Consider the following 17,370-nt stretch of genomic DNA (forward strand, 5'->3'; position numbering starts at 1 on the left):
AGCACCTCCTTTTGTGGTGGAAGAGGAAGAGGATGCACGCACTCAAGGCCTCCTTTGCTCAGTCAGCCTCACCTCCAGAGGCCTGAGGCCAGGAAGAGGGACCTAAAGGTTACTCCTGTGCCCTCCCAAACCACAGGTGACTGATAACAAGGATTCAGTCCAGAAAAGCTCAAGTTCTCCGCCAGTAAGACCAGGTGACCTGAGGAAGAAGGGATCTTATGCACAATACCCGATCCTTTGGCCTTGCTAGCCAAGAAGTAAATGGTTAAAATACCCAAGTATTGTTGGGTTCTACTCCTAAATGGCCCCATAGTCTCCAACTGCCCTTGACAGCAACCCCCTCAGTCCCATATGGGCGCAAATGTTATACGATGTATTTTAGTGATCGCTGGCAAGAGCTGACAATTTGAACACTATGTAGCAGGCATATTTGCACGTCTTAAACAACGTGCACAATATACCTTATAAAACAGGAATGGGGGGTTGTTTTGGTTTTTTTCTCGTGCAGGCTACTCAACACAGCCTCACACACGTTGAGCACCAGCTCCACCACAAGGCCTGGTGGCACAAGCCAGTAATAGCACTGTGCGAGGTAGGGGCAGATGAATCAGTTCAAGGCCAGCTGGAACAGACCTTTTCACAAAAAGTAAAACAATTATACTGGCACATAAAGAGGTGTGATGGTGTGACTTGGAGCCTAATCCAAGGACAGGAATGTGCCCTGCCATCTTTACTTCATTCTCCATTATTGGGTTGTCACTTTTGTTCAGAGTAGGGTTCACTTTATTCTCTGGCCATTCCGGGTTTAAAACTGTCTGTTGTGATGGTGGTGCTCACCTTTCTGACTTTAATCCCTGCACCAGGAGGCAGAGGCAGGTAGACCTCTTGAGTTAAAGACCAGCCCTATCTACAGAGGAAGTTCCAGGACAGCCAGGGCTACACATAGAGAAACCCTATCTTGAAAAACACAGGAAAAAACTGGTGGCTACCTTCTTCATACATATGGTTGCTGGAGTTGGACATATAGTTCAGAAGTAGAGCTCCTGCCTACCAATCGCTCATGCCATGCCTTTGCACTCCTTTGATTCCAGCACCAGGAGGCTAAGGCATGTTTGTAAATCACATTCTGGGTTAGTGAGAACCTGATTGAAAAAAAAATCAATAGGGGCTGGAAAGCTCAGAAAAGCACTGGTTCAACTCTCAGAATTCACATGGCAGCTCATACTGTAACTCCAGCTCCCAGGGACATCTTCACACAAACATACTTGGAAGAGAAAATACCAATGCACATAAAAGATTTTAAAAAATTAAAAAAATTGCTGAGTGGTGGTGGCCTATGTCTTTAAAATGAACACTCGGGAGTCAGAGCCAGGCAGATCTCTGTGAGTTCAAGGACAGCCTGGTCTACAGAGCAAGTTCCAGGGCAGCCAAAGCTGTTACACAGAGAAACCCTCCCTGTCTCAAAAAACAAGAACAAAATCTTTAAAATTTCATTCAACAAGCACCCACTTGGCTATCCTTTAGATGGCCACAGGGGCAATAACTAAAACAAAACTATTGCTTTTGGGAATTTCATGTAGCCAGGGTGTAGTCAGTTGGCAGAGTGAATATCTAGTTAAGAAAAACTGCCTAGCTAACAGTATTTTCCCAGAGTTGTTTGGTTATGTTGTTCAGTGACATACAACCAGTTTAAAAGACAACTCAGGTTGACCAAAGAAACACCATCAATTCCTTGGGATACACCATGGAGGAGGCTGAGGTAATTTGTCTCCAGTTCAAGGCCAGTCTGAGCTGCATAGGGAGGCCCAAACAAAGGATGCCAATGTTGAAAACTGGACCTAAGCATCACTGTTACACTTGAACTCTAATTAAATGGTAGGAAGCTCTAACAATTCAGTCTAGCCCCACTACTCAAGACATGATGTCCTACCACTTTTCTGTAGGGGTCACAAAGTATTATCAACAAAGCTCTAACTATGCATTTGTGGTGCTATTCAACCTAATGTTTAAGACCCCCCCCCATGTTTGTTATGTGCCAACTGCATTCGTATGCAAATGCAAGGCATGCATATGTATAGGCCAGACAAAATTGATATGGTTCCTCAGTTAACACTGTCCACCTTTCTTTTTAAGAAGTACATTTATGGCCGGGTGGAGATGGTGCATGCCTTTAATCCCAGCACTCGGGAGGCAAGCGGATCTCTGTGAGTTCAAGACTAGCCTGGTCTACAAGAGCTAGTTCCAGGACAGCCTCCAAAGTCACAGAGAAACCCTGTTTCAAAAAACCAAAAAAAAAAAAAAAAAGTATATTTATGATAGGTGTGGTGGCACATGCTTTTAATCCCAGAACCTGGGAGACAGAGGCAGGCAGATCTCGGAGTTCAAGACCCACCTGGTCTACATGTTAAAAGTCTCAAAACCAATAGTACAGTTACATAGTCACTGGTGGGGGACATGCATACCACATGTGAACAGAGGGGACAACTTGTGGTCAGTTCTCTCCACGTGGGTCCCAGGAATCAGACTCAAGTTGTGAGGCCTGGTGGCAAGCACCTTCTTTGAGACAGTGTCTCTCTTTGGCCTGGAGCACAAGCCCAGTAGGTCAGCAAGCCATTAAGTCTCAGGGATCTGTCTCTGATGCCCAGCACTGGGCTTTTTCACCTTTTTTTTTTTTCAATCCAATTTACACCCACACCCCCCTCCCCGTTTACTTTTTATTCTTTGACAGTTTCATCAACAGTATATAATGAACTTAGTCCATTTCTTTTTACCCATTACCCAGTCTCATCCCTTACCCAGCCTCTCCTCTGTGTGCATGTTCTGGAGAGAACTCAGGTTTCTATGGGTTTTTCTTTTCCCCCATTTTTCAATACCGGGTTTCTCAGTGTAACCCTGCCTATCTGGGAACTTGGCTCTGTAGATGAGGCTGGCCTTGGACTTAGAGATTTGCCTACCTCTTCCCCCCAAACGCTGGGATTTAAAGTGTGCACCACCACCTCCCCACTGGAACTTACGTTCTTACTGTTATCTTCCCATCACTAATTTGACCTAACAAATGGCAGCAAAACACTATTCTTGGGAATCTTTTTCCCTCAGTACTCAGCTTATGATGGTAGTAAACTGAAGAGCCATACTGAGTTCATGGTGGAAGACAAAGCTGAGTACGCACTTACACAAACCACATGCATCCTTCCCTGGTCCCAGTCTTTCTTTTTTAATTATCACTAAATTTATTTTTATTTTATGTGCACTGGTGTTTTTTCATGGGTGTCAAGTCCCCTGGAACTGGAATTACACACAGCTGCCATGAGTACTAGGAATTGAACCAGGTCCTCTGGGAAGAGCAGTCAGTGCTCTTAACCACTGAGCCATCTCTCCAGCCCCCATGGTCCCAGCCTTACAGGCTGAGTAATTACCAACATATTGTTTTCATTCTTTTTGGTCAATATGAACCTCTGAATTTAAGGTGTTTGTTACCTCTTTGGGAATGTCTAGTATAGCAATTCAAGTCTCATGAGAAAGGAAGATGCTAGTCATTATTTAAAGTCATTTATTCTTTAAGAACAAGACTAGAAACTGCTTCATGCAGTTGTCAAGTCTCATCAAAAGAAGAATTGTCTTCAACAGTCTGCATCTCTATCTTCATTTGCTCTTCATGCTCTCTCCATCAATGATGGCCAAGTACAAAGTTCACGAGTGGCAATCACTGAAGTGCCACAACACTGAGTAGAAACATGTACACCACATTCTACTATGCGTATTAATAAATACTCTTTATTTTAAATTTTGCACGTTGCCTTTAACATTGCGTCCAGACACTTTGCAAGTGGATGTCTACTGTAAACCATATATCCAGCTCACTGTCATTTCTGTACAGAGGTGTAAGTACAACATTACTTTTGCCACTAAGTTGCTTTAGTAAGTCTCACAGGAAGAGAAACGTTTAGTGAAGAGATGGCTTAAATCATAAGCAGGCCTGTGCAGCCACGCAACTAAAGACACAAGCCTGAAGAAAGAACAAATGAATGAGGTTACCTCCACCATCTCCCCAAACAAGGAATCACATTGATTTAAGATAAAACTTTGCCAGAAGTCACTAAATTAAGAGTTTTAAAAAGAGAAGGCGCAGTAGTCATCTTGAGTGTTTCATTGAAAGACAGAGCTATTTTATTTATTTAATTTGCTCCAGCCGTTGTCAACCAGCCACTACAAATGGGCCTCTTGTGGTCATTTAAGCGGCAGTATTTATTAAATTTCTCCTTCAGATGCTGTCGGTATTGTTCTCTATTGCTGTAGAAAGACTGGTTATTAGCCATAAATGACTGTATTTCATCTTGTGAGATAAAGATTTCCTCATCTGAAGTACATTCAGACTCATCCTGCAAATTAAAGCAGCAGTTAAGATCATGACAAAGAATGCAAAATGCTGTGCTTGGTAGGGCAACTACAAATTAAAGCAGGCTAGATTTTAGTTTCAAACCCAGTCACATGATCTCTACTTGGAATGCTTACAGAATAAGCACCATGGCATCCCATCTTAGAAACTACTGAGGATAAAAATCTAACTCAGCTTGATTTGAAACACTCTATCTACAATTACCCTCTATACACCTATGAGCCTACCTGACTATCACGATATCTTCTGGTTTAAAAACAACCAGACAGAGATGGATGCAACTAATTTAACCATATCTAAATAACCAGACATCTCTAGATCTGGTCCTATGTTGAAACTTTTATCTCAAGAAATCTGTAGAGATAAGAATCTCTGCAGATTAAGTAAAAGATAACTTATTTTACTTAAAAAGTATGTTATATAGAATCACCACTAAATTTTACAACATATGCAAGCAACAATAAAATCCTTAATATTCCAAATGACAGTTCCACCAGGACTTAAATAATGGAAGGGATAGCAATCTTCTCTTTCTTTTCTTTCCATGCACCAACAGACACTATACACACTGGAACGCTGACATCCAGTATAGTTCAACTGAAGTCTTAGGAGGTGATATCAATTTTACAGCTCCCCCAAGGTCAATCATACTTTTTTCCTATATGCCCCTGAGGAATTAACTTGGAATGCAAGTTTTAGTTCAGGTTCTTTTTCATTATTCTAAGAGGGTTTTTTTGGGGGGGGGGTGCAGAGGATAATGGAGGACTTAAAACAGGATCTCATCCTAGATAGCTTTCAACCTCTCTATGTGGCTGACCATGAGTCAAACTCCTGATCCTTCTGTCTCTTTCTCTGGGGTACTGAGATTATACTCATTCAATATTCTTAGAATGGTGGGTACTATACTGCTACTTGGGCAAAATTTGCTTACAGTAACTCAAAGAGGTTGATTCCTAGACATGATGCCACTTCTTACTCTCCCAACTGGTCTTACTTTGAGACAAACAGGAACAAGACAATGTGCTCCAGAACAGTTACAAAAGCCATGAGTGGAAGAACAGAAATGAAGTCACCAAAGAATAATGGAATGAATACCTTTCATTTCTTAACCTCTCTCTGGTCCCTACCTGAAACCTTCAAATATCTCCCCAAATTCACTGTAAGATATTGTGAACTACTTACAAGAAGTTCAACTAAGCTCTTGGCACCTTTTCCAGAGTCAGGACCAAATGGCATTTCTGTAGGTTCTGTGAACTGTGGTACATTTTTCCTATGCTCAAACCAAGGCAATGGCTGCCCACCCTTCTCGGTACTGCAACAACTCTCAGGATGTGCATCTTTGGTCTTGTCACGGTGAAACACTGTGTGCATGGTGCTTCCTGAGGTCTCTCGATTACCTGGATCTGTAATACAGCTTCCAAGCTTTTGGATCTGAAACCAGGGCAAGAGATTTCCCAAGGGAAAAAAAGTAGGGCAAAAACAATACCAATTATTCAAAGAAAAACAAAATTTCCAGGTGGCTAGTGACTTAGTTCCAGGATAGCCTACGCTATTCAGAAAAGACAGTCAACAACAAAACAAAACAAAAGAATCTTCAGTAAGTTTTAAGTCTTGAGAAGTAATACTAACAGCTGATCTATAAGACACTTATCCCATTCCAGATGATATGCTAACCTGTTGTATAATCTTACTTCATCTTCATAAAACCTAAAACAGGCTATTATCCTCATTTTTGCAAACGGAAAAACTAATAAATTTAGTTTTTTAAGATTGTATAACTAATCAAGCGGGGTGTTAGTGGTGCACACCTTTAATCCCAGCACTCGGGAGGCAGAGGCAGGAGGATCTCTGTGAGTTCAAGGCCAGCCTGATCTATAGAGAGTTCCAGGACAGCCTCCAAAACAATACAGAGAAACCCTATCTCAAAAAAAAAAAAAAAAAAAAAAAAAACAAAAAAATGTACAACTAATCAAAATGATAGATTCTAGAGAGATGGCTCAGCAGCTTAGAGTACCTACAGAGGATCCAAGTTTGATTCCCAGCACCCACATGGTGACACACAGTTATCCTAACTCCAATTCCCAAGGAACCCTTCATCCTCTTTGATCCTCTGCAGGCATGTGGTGCACAGACATACATGAAGCTAAAACAATCATACATGTAAAGTAGATAAATCAAAAGTAAATGTTTTAAATTACAAAGTAAAAAGCATTGGATTTATGACTCACTTGGACTTCTGAACAAATAAACACTTCTCCCCCCTATCCACACCAACAAAATGAATGAACAATGAAATTATATGAAATACTTTGTTTTTGGAGACAGGGTTTCTCTGGGTAGCCCAGGCTGTCCTGGAACTCAGACATCTGCCTGCCTCTGTCTTCCAAGTACTGGGATTAAATAAGGCCTGAGCCATCACCACCAGCACCAATTCAAGGAAGATAGGCTGTGTTCAACTATAAAAATAATTGATTGCAAATCACCACACTTACATGTTCATCGCATTTCAGCATCTTGCTTTTCTTTTTCTTCTTTTTATTTTTGCCTTTTGTATTATTTTCTTCAGAATTTGCCCAACATTCAACACAACTATCACCATCATCTTCTTTATCTTCACAGTGATGAACACAGGAATCTTCACCTGCAAAAATTAATAACCCTTCCTATTTATAGTGATATATCAGCCATATAGTAGATACTAACTAGGAAGCTTAACTGGAACATACCATGTTCATCATGGTTACAAATTCCCTCGGTGCAGGCAACATCTGAACCTTCTCGAGAACCTGTTTCACTTCCTTCCATACTAGATGAATATCCACAATCACTACCATTACAGTGTGGAGATACGCCTGAAAATATAGCAGATGGAAATAAATATTAAGCCAGGTGTTGGTGTCCCATGCCTTTAATCCCAGCACTCGGGAAGCAGAGGCAGGCGGATCTCTGTGAGTTCGAGACTAGCCTGGTCTACAGAGGGTCCCAGAACAGCCTCCAAAACAATACAGAGAAACCCTGTCTTGAAAAACCAAAAAGAAAAAAAAAATTAATTCAGGGTCCAGAGAAAAATATCAAATTTTATTGCTTATAGAAAATATGATTAATATTTTACACACTTTGTTTTGTTTTTAAAGATATATTCACTATGTATACAGTATTCTGCCTACATGCCAGAAGAGGGCAACAGATCAAATTATAGATGGTTGTGAACCACCATGTGGTTGCTGGGCATTGAACTCAGGACCTCTGGAAGAACAGCCAGTGCTCTTAAACCACTAAGCCATCTCTCCAGCCCCCACATTTTGTTTCTTGTAAGAAAAAAATATTAAGTATCTGACTAAATTATGTAATTTTTTGAGGTGATAAAGCAAATTTAAAATTCTAATTCCACCAAAGTGATGGCAGTGCATACATTTAATCCCAGCACTTGGGAGGCAAAGACAGGTGGATCTCTGACTTCCAAGGCTAGCATGGTCTATATAGTGAGTTATATAGTGAGTTCTAGGACAATGAGGACTACTATGAAACCCTGTCTCCAAAAACAAAACAAAACCAAATTCTAATTCCAAAGTTCTCCTAAAAGCACTTATACTCAAAAGAAATAGACAGCTGGAAAGTGCTGTAAAGATGGCCCAGTGGTTAGGAGCAATGGCTGCCCTTCCAGAGGGCGACCTAGGTTCTATTCCCAGGATCCACGCAGCAGTTTACAACAATCTGTAACTCCAGTTCCAGAGGATCTAATACCCTCACACAGACATATACGCAGCAAAACATCAATGTACTTATAAAATAAAAATAAATCACTAAAAAAAAAGTTCTTGAGGCATGGCCTCCTGAGTGCTGGGATTAAAAGCATGTGCCACCATGCTTTTATTTATTTTTTCCTTTTGAATTATTTTAAATTTTTTACTATTTACATACATTACATCCTGACAGCAGTTTCCCCTACCTCCACTCCCAGCCCCACCCTACCACCCCTAGGATCCACTCCTCCTCTGCTTCCTCCCTTCCCCCAAAAAGGCAGGCTTCCAGGAATATCAAGAGAATATGACATAACAAATTACAGTAAGACTAGGAACACACCCTCCTTTCAAGGCTGGTCGAGGCTACCCAGTAGATGGAAAAGTGGCCCAAGCAAAGGCATAAGAGTCAGAGACACTCTTCACTCCTACTGTTAGGGGTCTCACAAGAACACCAAGCTACAAAACTACACAAACATAATGTATGTATATGTGAAGACCCAGCTCAGATCCATACAGGGTCTAGCAAGAGCTATTTTTAAAAAAAGAATTACTCACCTTTCTTTATTTTAGGGGACCCCAAAAGATTGCCACCGCTAGGACAGGTACACGATGTGTTTTCGTTGGTAACAATTACTTCTACACAACTATTACCATCTTCAGTGCTGCCACAGGCTTTGCAGCTATTTTCAATGAAGTCTGTTTCCTTTGAGGATGGACATTAAATTAAAGACATTAAAAAGATTTATTTCCATAATGGCCACACTTTTAACTTCTAATTAATTAAATAGCAGTTATGAGGTTAAAAAATGAAGACTAGGCGGGCGTTGGTGGCGTACGCCTTTAATCCCAGCACTTGGGAGGCAGAGGCAGGCAGATTTCTGTGAGTTCGAGGCCAGCCTGGTCTACAGAGTGAGTTCCAGGACAGCCTCCAAAACAATACAGAGAAACCCTGTCTCAAAAAAAAAACCAAAAAAAAAAAAAGAAGAAGAAGAAATCACTGTGAATAACCAGAGGCTTATTATGTCTATAATCCCAGCATTTGAGACAGGAGGACTGCTCCAAGTTTTTGAGAAAGTTTCTCTTTGTAGCCCTAGCTGCTCTAGAACTCGCTGTATAGATGAGGATGGCCTGAGAGTTCCTTCTGCCTCTGCCTCTCAAGTGCTGGGATTAAAGCTGAGTGAGATCCTATCTCAAAATAAATATATTATTAAAATAAAAAGTTAGGCAGTGGTGACACACACCTTCAGGCATAACATCGAGTTCCAGGACAGCTAGGGCTATACAAAGAAACCCTGTCTCAGAAATAAAAAAAAAAAAGGAAAGGAAAAGAAGTACTAAGCTATTTCACTATAAACCATCAAAAAACAAGAGTATCAAAGGGGGGAGACAACAAAGCAAATAAATAAATCCAAGAAAAAAAAAAAGTTAATAGTATCACGCAAATTGGGTTATCAATGCTCTGTGTCTGCTTACCCCAAAGGAGACACTACAATGCTATGCTCCTCTTCACTGCTAGTGAAAGACAATACTAATTTAACAGCAAAGTGCCTTAGAAGTCAAGAGCAGCACAACTGAAATGTATTGTCCTTCACTTGTTAAACATTAAGCAGAAATCTTCTGTCACATACCCAAGGCGCAAGAACTCTTTCAAGGAAATCTACCTTTGGCAACTATTTGAGCTGCAAGTTGAATTAAGAACTAATTTCACTTCAAAGAATGGTTGAGACAAACTATGTATATTCAAACTTGAGTATTTAGCAGGCACTTCCTCAAAATTGAGCAGTCAATTTGACTGTTAAAAAGAGAAAAAGGCCAGGCGGTGGTGGCGTATGCCTTTAATGCCAGCACTAGGGAGGCAGAGGCAGGCGGAGCTCTGTGAGTTCGAGGCCAGGCTGGACCGACAGCCTCTAAAACAATACAGAGAAACCTTATCTCGTAAAACCAATAAATAAATAAATAAATAAATGAAAGAAACTATTCTTCATCCATAATTGAAAGGAAAAGAATCCCTTATATTTTAAAACAATAGCCAGAATGTTGAAAACTTACTTGTTTCTGAGATGAGGTCTCACTTATGTTGACATGATATTTTAAAAATCTTATCTAATTAGTATAGAGTAGGCTTATGATTTGAATGGTCTATGATTTCTCCAGTTTAGTATTTGTTACAGTAAATACAGATTAGGTATAACCCACAAAAAGTCCATGTACTTTAAACAATAGGGGATTCTAAAGTTGAGAACTGGTGTAGATCATTTGCAAAGATAATATTCCGTATTTTCACTTTACTATAGAAAGATAACCATCCAACACTGCCTTTATAAAATAAACGCATACATTAAATATTGTCACTTATACGTAATTATGGGTGGAAAGGCAATACACACATTACAGGCACTAATATCTAGAAAAGCAGAGTAAAACTCCCAAATCTACAGTCTTCTTTCTACCCAAAGCAGCACACACACCTTCTCTTGGCTTACTGTCTTTTCATCTGTTGTGTGTAAGGAAGTAGGAATATCACACACACACTTATTTTTTCGTCTGTTCTTCCGTTTTTGGCGTTTCTTTTCTTGCTTGAGTTCTCTAACTCGTTCTTCCTCTGAAAATTCCTCACAAAGTTGTTCCAAGCGGCTAATACCCTGTACTTTTTCCACAGTCATCTATTGTAAAAAACAAAGTTGAATGTGAACATTGGTCATAATTTCTTTTATTTTTCCAAGGGAATTCTCACTTTAAAAATTTAAATATCACACACACAACTAATATTTTATGCAGTAATTTCATCAGACAGTCTCCATAAATATCTTATAAAGTTTTGTTTGTTTTCTGAGGCATTCTCACTCTACAGCTCAAGTTGGCCTCAAACATGCAGCACTTTTGCAACAGTCTTTAAGTGCTGGAATTTTACACATGAACCACATGTCCAGCAAAAACAAATTTCAATATCAATTTTTTTTGTTGTTGTTGCAGTGCTGAAGATCAAACTGAGGGACTTCCAGGGCTGGAGAGATGGCTCAGAGGTTAAGAGCAATGGCTGCTCTTCCAGAAGTCCTGAGTTCAATTCCCAGCAACCACATGGTGGTTCACAACCATCTGTAATGAGATCTGGTGCCCTTTTCTGGCCTGCAGGGATACATGCAGACAGAACACTGTATACATAATAAATACATCTTAAAAAAAAAAAAGAACTGAGAAACTTCCACATTTTTCAGTATTTTAAATGATAATGTCTTAAAAATAGACTCAAGAAGTTAATAGTGCATAACTAGTACCTATAAGAAAAAAACCACATTGTTATTCAATTCAGCAATATTCTAGTTTTTTGTTTGTTTGTTTGTTTGGTTTTTTTGTCTGTTTGTTTTTTTCGAGACAGGGTTTCTCTGTATTGTTTTGGAGGTTGTCCTGGGACTCGCTTTGTAGACCAGGCTGGCCTCGAACTCACAGAGATCCGCCTGCCTCTGCCTCCCGAGTGCTGGGATTAAAGGCGTGCACCACCAACGCCCGGCCCAATATTCTAGTTTTACTTACTCATACTGCACACACACACTTATTGCCTTTATTACTGAGGATTGAACCCAAGAACACTAAGACACATCCCTCATCTTTTAAGTGTATTATCTGGGGCTCACATAACCCCCAGAGGCCAGAAGAATCATATCTTCTGGAATTGAAGTTACAGATAACTGTGAGTCATCACATGGGTACTAAAACTGAACCTGGGTTCTCTGAAATAATAAGCTCTTTTAACCGCCTTACCATCTCTCTAGCCCCATTCATTCATTTTCTTTTAAACCATATGAATATGGGTATTTTGTCTGCATGTATGTCTATGTATCATGCATGCCTGGTCCCATAATCAGATCCCCTGGGGCACTGGAGTTACAGAAGGTTGTGAGCCTTCATTTGTGAGCCTAGTATCCATGTAGATACCAAGAATTGAATCAGGTCCTTTGGAAGAGCAGCAAGTGCTCTTAACACCCCCATTTATTATATACCTATTTATTTTTTTATTATCATTATTTGGAAACAGTCCATATAATCCTTGAAATCAAGGAACTTGCTATGCAGACCAGGCTATTCTCAAACTTACAGTGCTGAGATTCAAGGTGTGCACCATCATACCCAACTTTCCTATTTATTCTTTTTTTTTTTTTTTTTGGTTTTTTTTTGAGACAGGGTTTCTCTGTATTGTTTTGAAGGCTGTCCTGGAACTCACTCTGTAGACCAGGCTGGCCTCAAACTCACAGAGATCCGCCTGCCTCTGCCTCCCGAGTGCTGGGATTAAAGGTGTGCGCCACCAACGCCCGGCATTCCTATTTATTCTTAATTAAAAGACTATATAACCTAACGAGAGTATCTGATCTCAATGATACAAACATTAAAAGCATCTGTTTACCAAGTCAGTATAAATTTTCTTAGACTCTTGAGAATATTTAAGAGTTTATGGATGAACTTCTATAAACAGTTTCATCCTATTTTCAGTTAAAGGGTTACAACCATGGCTTTATATATCTAATAAAACAAAATAGTAATTAACCAAATACATACATTCTATGAATATAACTGAAAAAAGATGACCAAATCACAGGCAGTACATGTAACAGCATTACAAATACAAGCCTCCAATGTTCTTTTAAGGTACCCCCCTTTTGTTTTGTGATGGGTATTGAACCCAGGTGCTCCTGAACACTAGGCAAACATTCTAGCATTGAGTCATGCCATGCGCCCTTAAGACAGCAGTTCTCAACCTGGGGTTCAAACAACCCTTTCACGGGAGCCACCCAAGATCATTCAAAAACAGGTATTTGCAGCCAGGCGTTGGTGGCGCACGCCTTTAATCCCAGCACTCGGGAGGCAGAGGCAGGCGGATCTCTGTGAGTTCGAGGCCAGCCTGGACTACCAAGGGAGTTCCAGGACAGCCTCCAAAGCCACAGAGAAACCCTGTCTCGAAAAAACCAAAAAAACAGGTATTTGCATTACAATTCCTAACAGCAAAACTACAGTTATGAAGTAGCAACTAAAAGAATTGTATGGTTAGGGGTCACATACAACATAAGGAACTGTATTAAAGGGTTACAACATTAGGAAGGTTGAGAACCACTGCCCTAAAAAGTAGTTTTTTATTGTCATGTTATGTATGTTATATTTGCTTGATATTTATTCATCATCAGACAAACTGAGACTTGTGCAAGTTTTCTACTTTAGAGCAGCAGCATTTTTAGTTTTCCCCTAGGCAGAGTCTCACTATGGAACTGAGACCAGCCTTGAATTTATAATTCTCAATTTATGGAAAGTGATACCCTCCTTTTATCATATAAGCCCCAGATATCAAACTCAGGTTGTTGTCAATCTTGCCAGAAATTGTCTTTACCTTCTGAGCCAGTTCCCCTGCTCCTTAGCAACATCTTTTTAACCTTGGTTTTCCACTGAAAACCAACACTGCCAGGAATAACAGACTAAAAAGGGAAGAAAACCCCACTAACTTCTAAATCCCCCTCCCCTCAGACAAAGCCATATGTATAAGTGAACTGCAGCTTTCTGAGACACCGTGGTTCTAGTCCAACCTTTTAACCAGGCATGGCATTTCACGCCTAGAATTGTAGCACTCAAAGAGCAGAGGCAGGAGCATCACTGCAGGTTTGAGGTCAGGGCAATACCACACAGAAAAGACCCTCTTTAAAAAAAAAAAAAAAAAAAAGGTAGTGATGGCACCTACCTTTAATCCTAGTACTTGGGAGGTGGAGACAAGTGGATCTCCGAGTTCAAGACCAGCCTGGTCTACAGAGCTAGTTCCAGGGCAGCTAGGTCTACACAGAGAAACCCTGACTCAAAAAACAAAACACAACAACAACAAAAACCCTTAAAGTCCATGACACCTCTATGGGAGGAAACACAGTGAAGCTGCAGAGTCCCTCAGCATTACTTGTGTATCTTCCTGTGAATCTATAATCAGTTAATAGCAAATAGAAACAAGTGATTTGGAAATGGTGAGGATGTTTTAATAGCTGAAATGCAGCATATTCTGTGATCAGACTATTCAACACATGGGAAAAAAAAAAAAAGATTAAGTCCATGACTCATAACTGCTCTTACCTCAAAGCTCTTACGTAAAGCATCAACACCAAGATAGAAGAGCATCTGCCATGTCTGCTCTTCTGCCCGCAGTTTTTGCCAGATCCGATGCAATCGTTCATAAAGATGAATCCCCAAGCAGGTCAGAACTTCTTCTTGAGCAATATCTATTGTCTTAGCATGCCTTTCTCTTCGCCTATTCAGGACAATCCAACATTAATTCCTAATACCTTAACTCAAACAGTAAAACCTGAAAATTCAGATTTTAAACACAGCCAGTCTATCTGACAATTATACCATTCATCATTCATTCACCCTCTCTCTCTCTCTCTCTCTCTCTCTCTCTCTCTCTCTCTCTCTCTCTCTCTCTCTCTCTTTCACACACACACACACACAGGATTTTAACCAATGAAAAGTATACATACAACTGAATTCTAATATTGGTAAAAGTAAGATATTTCAGGAACAGGCTCTAAGGAAATGGGTCTTGGGCCTAAAGAAGTTACAGAAGTGTGTACTTCATAGGAGACATGCATAGGAGACATGGTATGCTCCTTTCAACTCCAGTTACAGAATGGGGGAAAAATGCAATTTAAAGTGATTCATTCATAGGTAAGGCCTTCTAGTGCCAGTCTACCAGAAGGATTCACAGCACTATATTGAGTTTCTGAAACTAGCATACAAAGAGAGTTGACATAAAACCCAAAGGGAAAATGGGTTTGGTATAGTCTATGAATAACTTAATTCTAATTTCATTCTCCTTATAAAACCAGAGATATTAATTTAGGCTCTTCTATCATTGATAATAATCGCATAATATACACAGTCCATGAATTACATTCAATAAAGCATTTCTTAGCCCCCTGCTGCAAAACCTAACTTCTATGCAAAAACCATCATTATGAATAAAATCTAAACACGATAAAGCAGGATGCATTAAAAAAAAATGCATTTTGCCAGGCGTTGGTGGCACTCGCCTTTTATCCCAGCACTCAGGAGGCAGAGGCAGGCAGATCTCTATAAGTTCGAGACTAGCCTGGTCTATAAAAGCTAGTTCCAGGACAGTCTCCAAAGCCATAGAGAAACCCTGCCTCAAAAAAAAAAAAAAAAAAAAAAAACCCCAAAAAATATGCATTTCAATCAATTTCAAGTAAAAATGGTAACCTATAATGAAAGCCTATCTCTTCTCCAGAAATAAGGATCAGAGGATTAAACCAAACACCACAATACTTTTCACAAAGTTTCATCCAATTAAGAAAGCATACATAATCTTTACAGTATACTTAATTTGTGTGTGTGTGTATATATATCTTACATAGTGAGGCAGAGGTGACAGAAATAAACTTTGAGTAATAAAATGAAGCAAAGCGCTAGATAGCCCATTCTAGCAAACTACATACTCATACCCTCCTGCGAACTCTGGCTCAGCACGACCCAAGAGATGTGCAATGAAGTCTGTTTCACAGCAAACATGTATGTGTCGCTCATGTGGACAGCACCGCAAGCCTTCATAAAGTGCAGCACAGTAGCCCTTCTCTTTGCTGCAGTCAAGTTCACCAATGAGGATATTGTATGCTCGGAGAACTTTATTTTTGCAATCAGTACAAAACCTATTTAAAAAAAAAGAAAACAAACTTCAAAATGAAGAATGGGGTATGACTCCAGAGGCAGAGGCAGGTGGATCTTTTGTGTTCAAGGCCAGCCAGAGCTATAAAGTCTCAAAAACAATAAAAAGAAAACAAAATAAAAACATACATGTTAAATGCAAATTTAAGGATTAAATGGAATGCAGCTTTGCCAACTAGGAATGGTTTTAAATTTAGAGAAAGACATGGGCTATGAGTAAGAAATATGCTTATTTCATAAATACATGTGATCCTCCAACTTCAAGACTTCTGAGTGTTCAAAGAACATGTATACACCACTATGATCCACAGAATCTGGTTTCTCTAGTTTTGAATCCCAAAGCAAGAAAGAAACAGGACAGGCTCTCTCAAAAGAGAGCCACTGTGATGGAACAAGAAAATTTTGACTCTCTGACTTAATTAAATTCACTTATCAAATGAATTCTGTAATCACCTGTACCCATGTGCACACATCCATGGCTTCAGTCAACAGTTTATAAAGATGATTCATGACCAAGATCTTTGTTCAAGATTCTATTCTTCTTGCCTGAGGGCTACATCCATAATGTAAAGTAGTGAGACATTAGAGACTCCTAGTAGACAATTCCCTAAACTGTGTTCCAAGGAAATGCTATTCTCTTCCTATGTCCTCTCTGATCTCAGTTAAGGACATCATCATTCTGAGTCACCTAGGCTCAACCTCAGTTAATTCCAACTTCTTCCTGGTTCCCTCTATTAAATATGGAGCCAACTATTATAGCTCACCTTCACTGTCTTTTGTAGATACTTTCATTTCAGTGACCTCTCCCCTGGTTTAAATTGCCTGAATTATTATCATTATTATTATTGTTTCAATTATAGCATAGAATAGAGTGGAAACATTTTAACAACATAAAAGATGGTTCTAGGGTTCAGAGTGCTTCCTAATCTTTCAGAGGACCTGAATTCCGATCCAGCACCCATCTTGGGTAGCTTACAAATGCCTATAGCTCTAGCTCTAGGAGACCTAATGTTCTCTCCTGGCCTCTGTGAGCACCTGCATTCATGTGCATATACCCAAACACATACACATAACTAAAAACAAAATAAATCTTAAAAAGAGAGCAACGAGGATCTAGGAAATTAATCAGTGAGTAAAGTGCTTGCTTTGTTAACTATGAGGACTCAAGTCTGGATCTGCAGTACCCACATAAAATGATGGGTGTGGCAGCATGCATGTGTAACTCCAGAGCTGAAGGGCATGGAAAAGGCTCATTACATGGCTTAGGTTATTCTTGAATTACTGGGCTTGTAAAATCTTCCTGCCTCTGCCTCTCCAGAAGGTGGAAATAACAGTGACTATAGGCACACACCAACCTGCCTGTCTCCTATTTCTATCTTACACTTCTTACTATTTATTTATTCTTGCAACTATCATGTATTATTTTTACTGCTTCAGGTCTTTCTGGCCCAATAGAAGAAAATTGTGTTTCTCTAAGGATATGTACATAAAATTAAAATAAATCATAAAAAGACTTCAAAGTAGCAAAGG

General features: G+C 39.8%; 1 protein-coding gene across 6 annotated transcripts in view; it reads right to left on the reverse strand.

The window, feature by feature from the left end:
• Window positions 1–3,536: 3,536 nt before the first annotated feature.
• The window catches only part of Ggnbp2 (gametogenetin binding protein 2), a 38,622-nt gene continuing 24,788 nt past the window's right edge, over window positions 3,537–17,370 (reverse strand). For 4 of the 6 annotated variants that reach the window (XM_021231091.2, XM_021231092.2, XM_040749381.1 and 1 more), the window contains 8 exons: window positions 15,615–15,824; window positions 14,236–14,410; window positions 10,608–10,802; window positions 8,695–8,842; window positions 7,123–7,248; window positions 6,889–7,037; window positions 5,579–5,827; window positions 3,537–4,379 (listed from right to left, as the gene is read on the reverse strand). In XM_021231091.2, the coding sequence (XP_021086750.1) occupies window positions 4,176–4,379; window positions 5,579–5,827; window positions 6,889–7,037; window positions 7,123–7,248; window positions 8,695–8,842; window positions 10,608–10,802; window positions 14,236–14,410; window positions 15,615–15,824 (1,456 nt within the window). In that variant the 3' untranslated portion in view covers window positions 3,537–4,175. The remainder of the gene's footprint in view (window positions 4,380–5,578; window positions 5,828–6,888; window positions 7,038–7,122; window positions 7,249–8,694; window positions 8,843–10,607; window positions 10,803–14,235; window positions 14,411–15,614; window positions 15,825–17,370) is intronic. The other 2 variants (XM_021231090.2, XM_021231088.2) reach the window with 1 other exon arrangement.

This window comes from Mesocricetus auratus, unplaced genomic scaffold, assembly GCF_017639785.1.
Source record: "Mesocricetus auratus isolate SY011 unplaced genomic scaffold, BCM_Maur_2.0 Super-Scaffold_100007, whole genome shotgun sequence".
Lineage (NCBI taxonomy): Eukaryota > Metazoa > Chordata > Mammalia > Rodentia > Cricetidae > Mesocricetus > Mesocricetus auratus.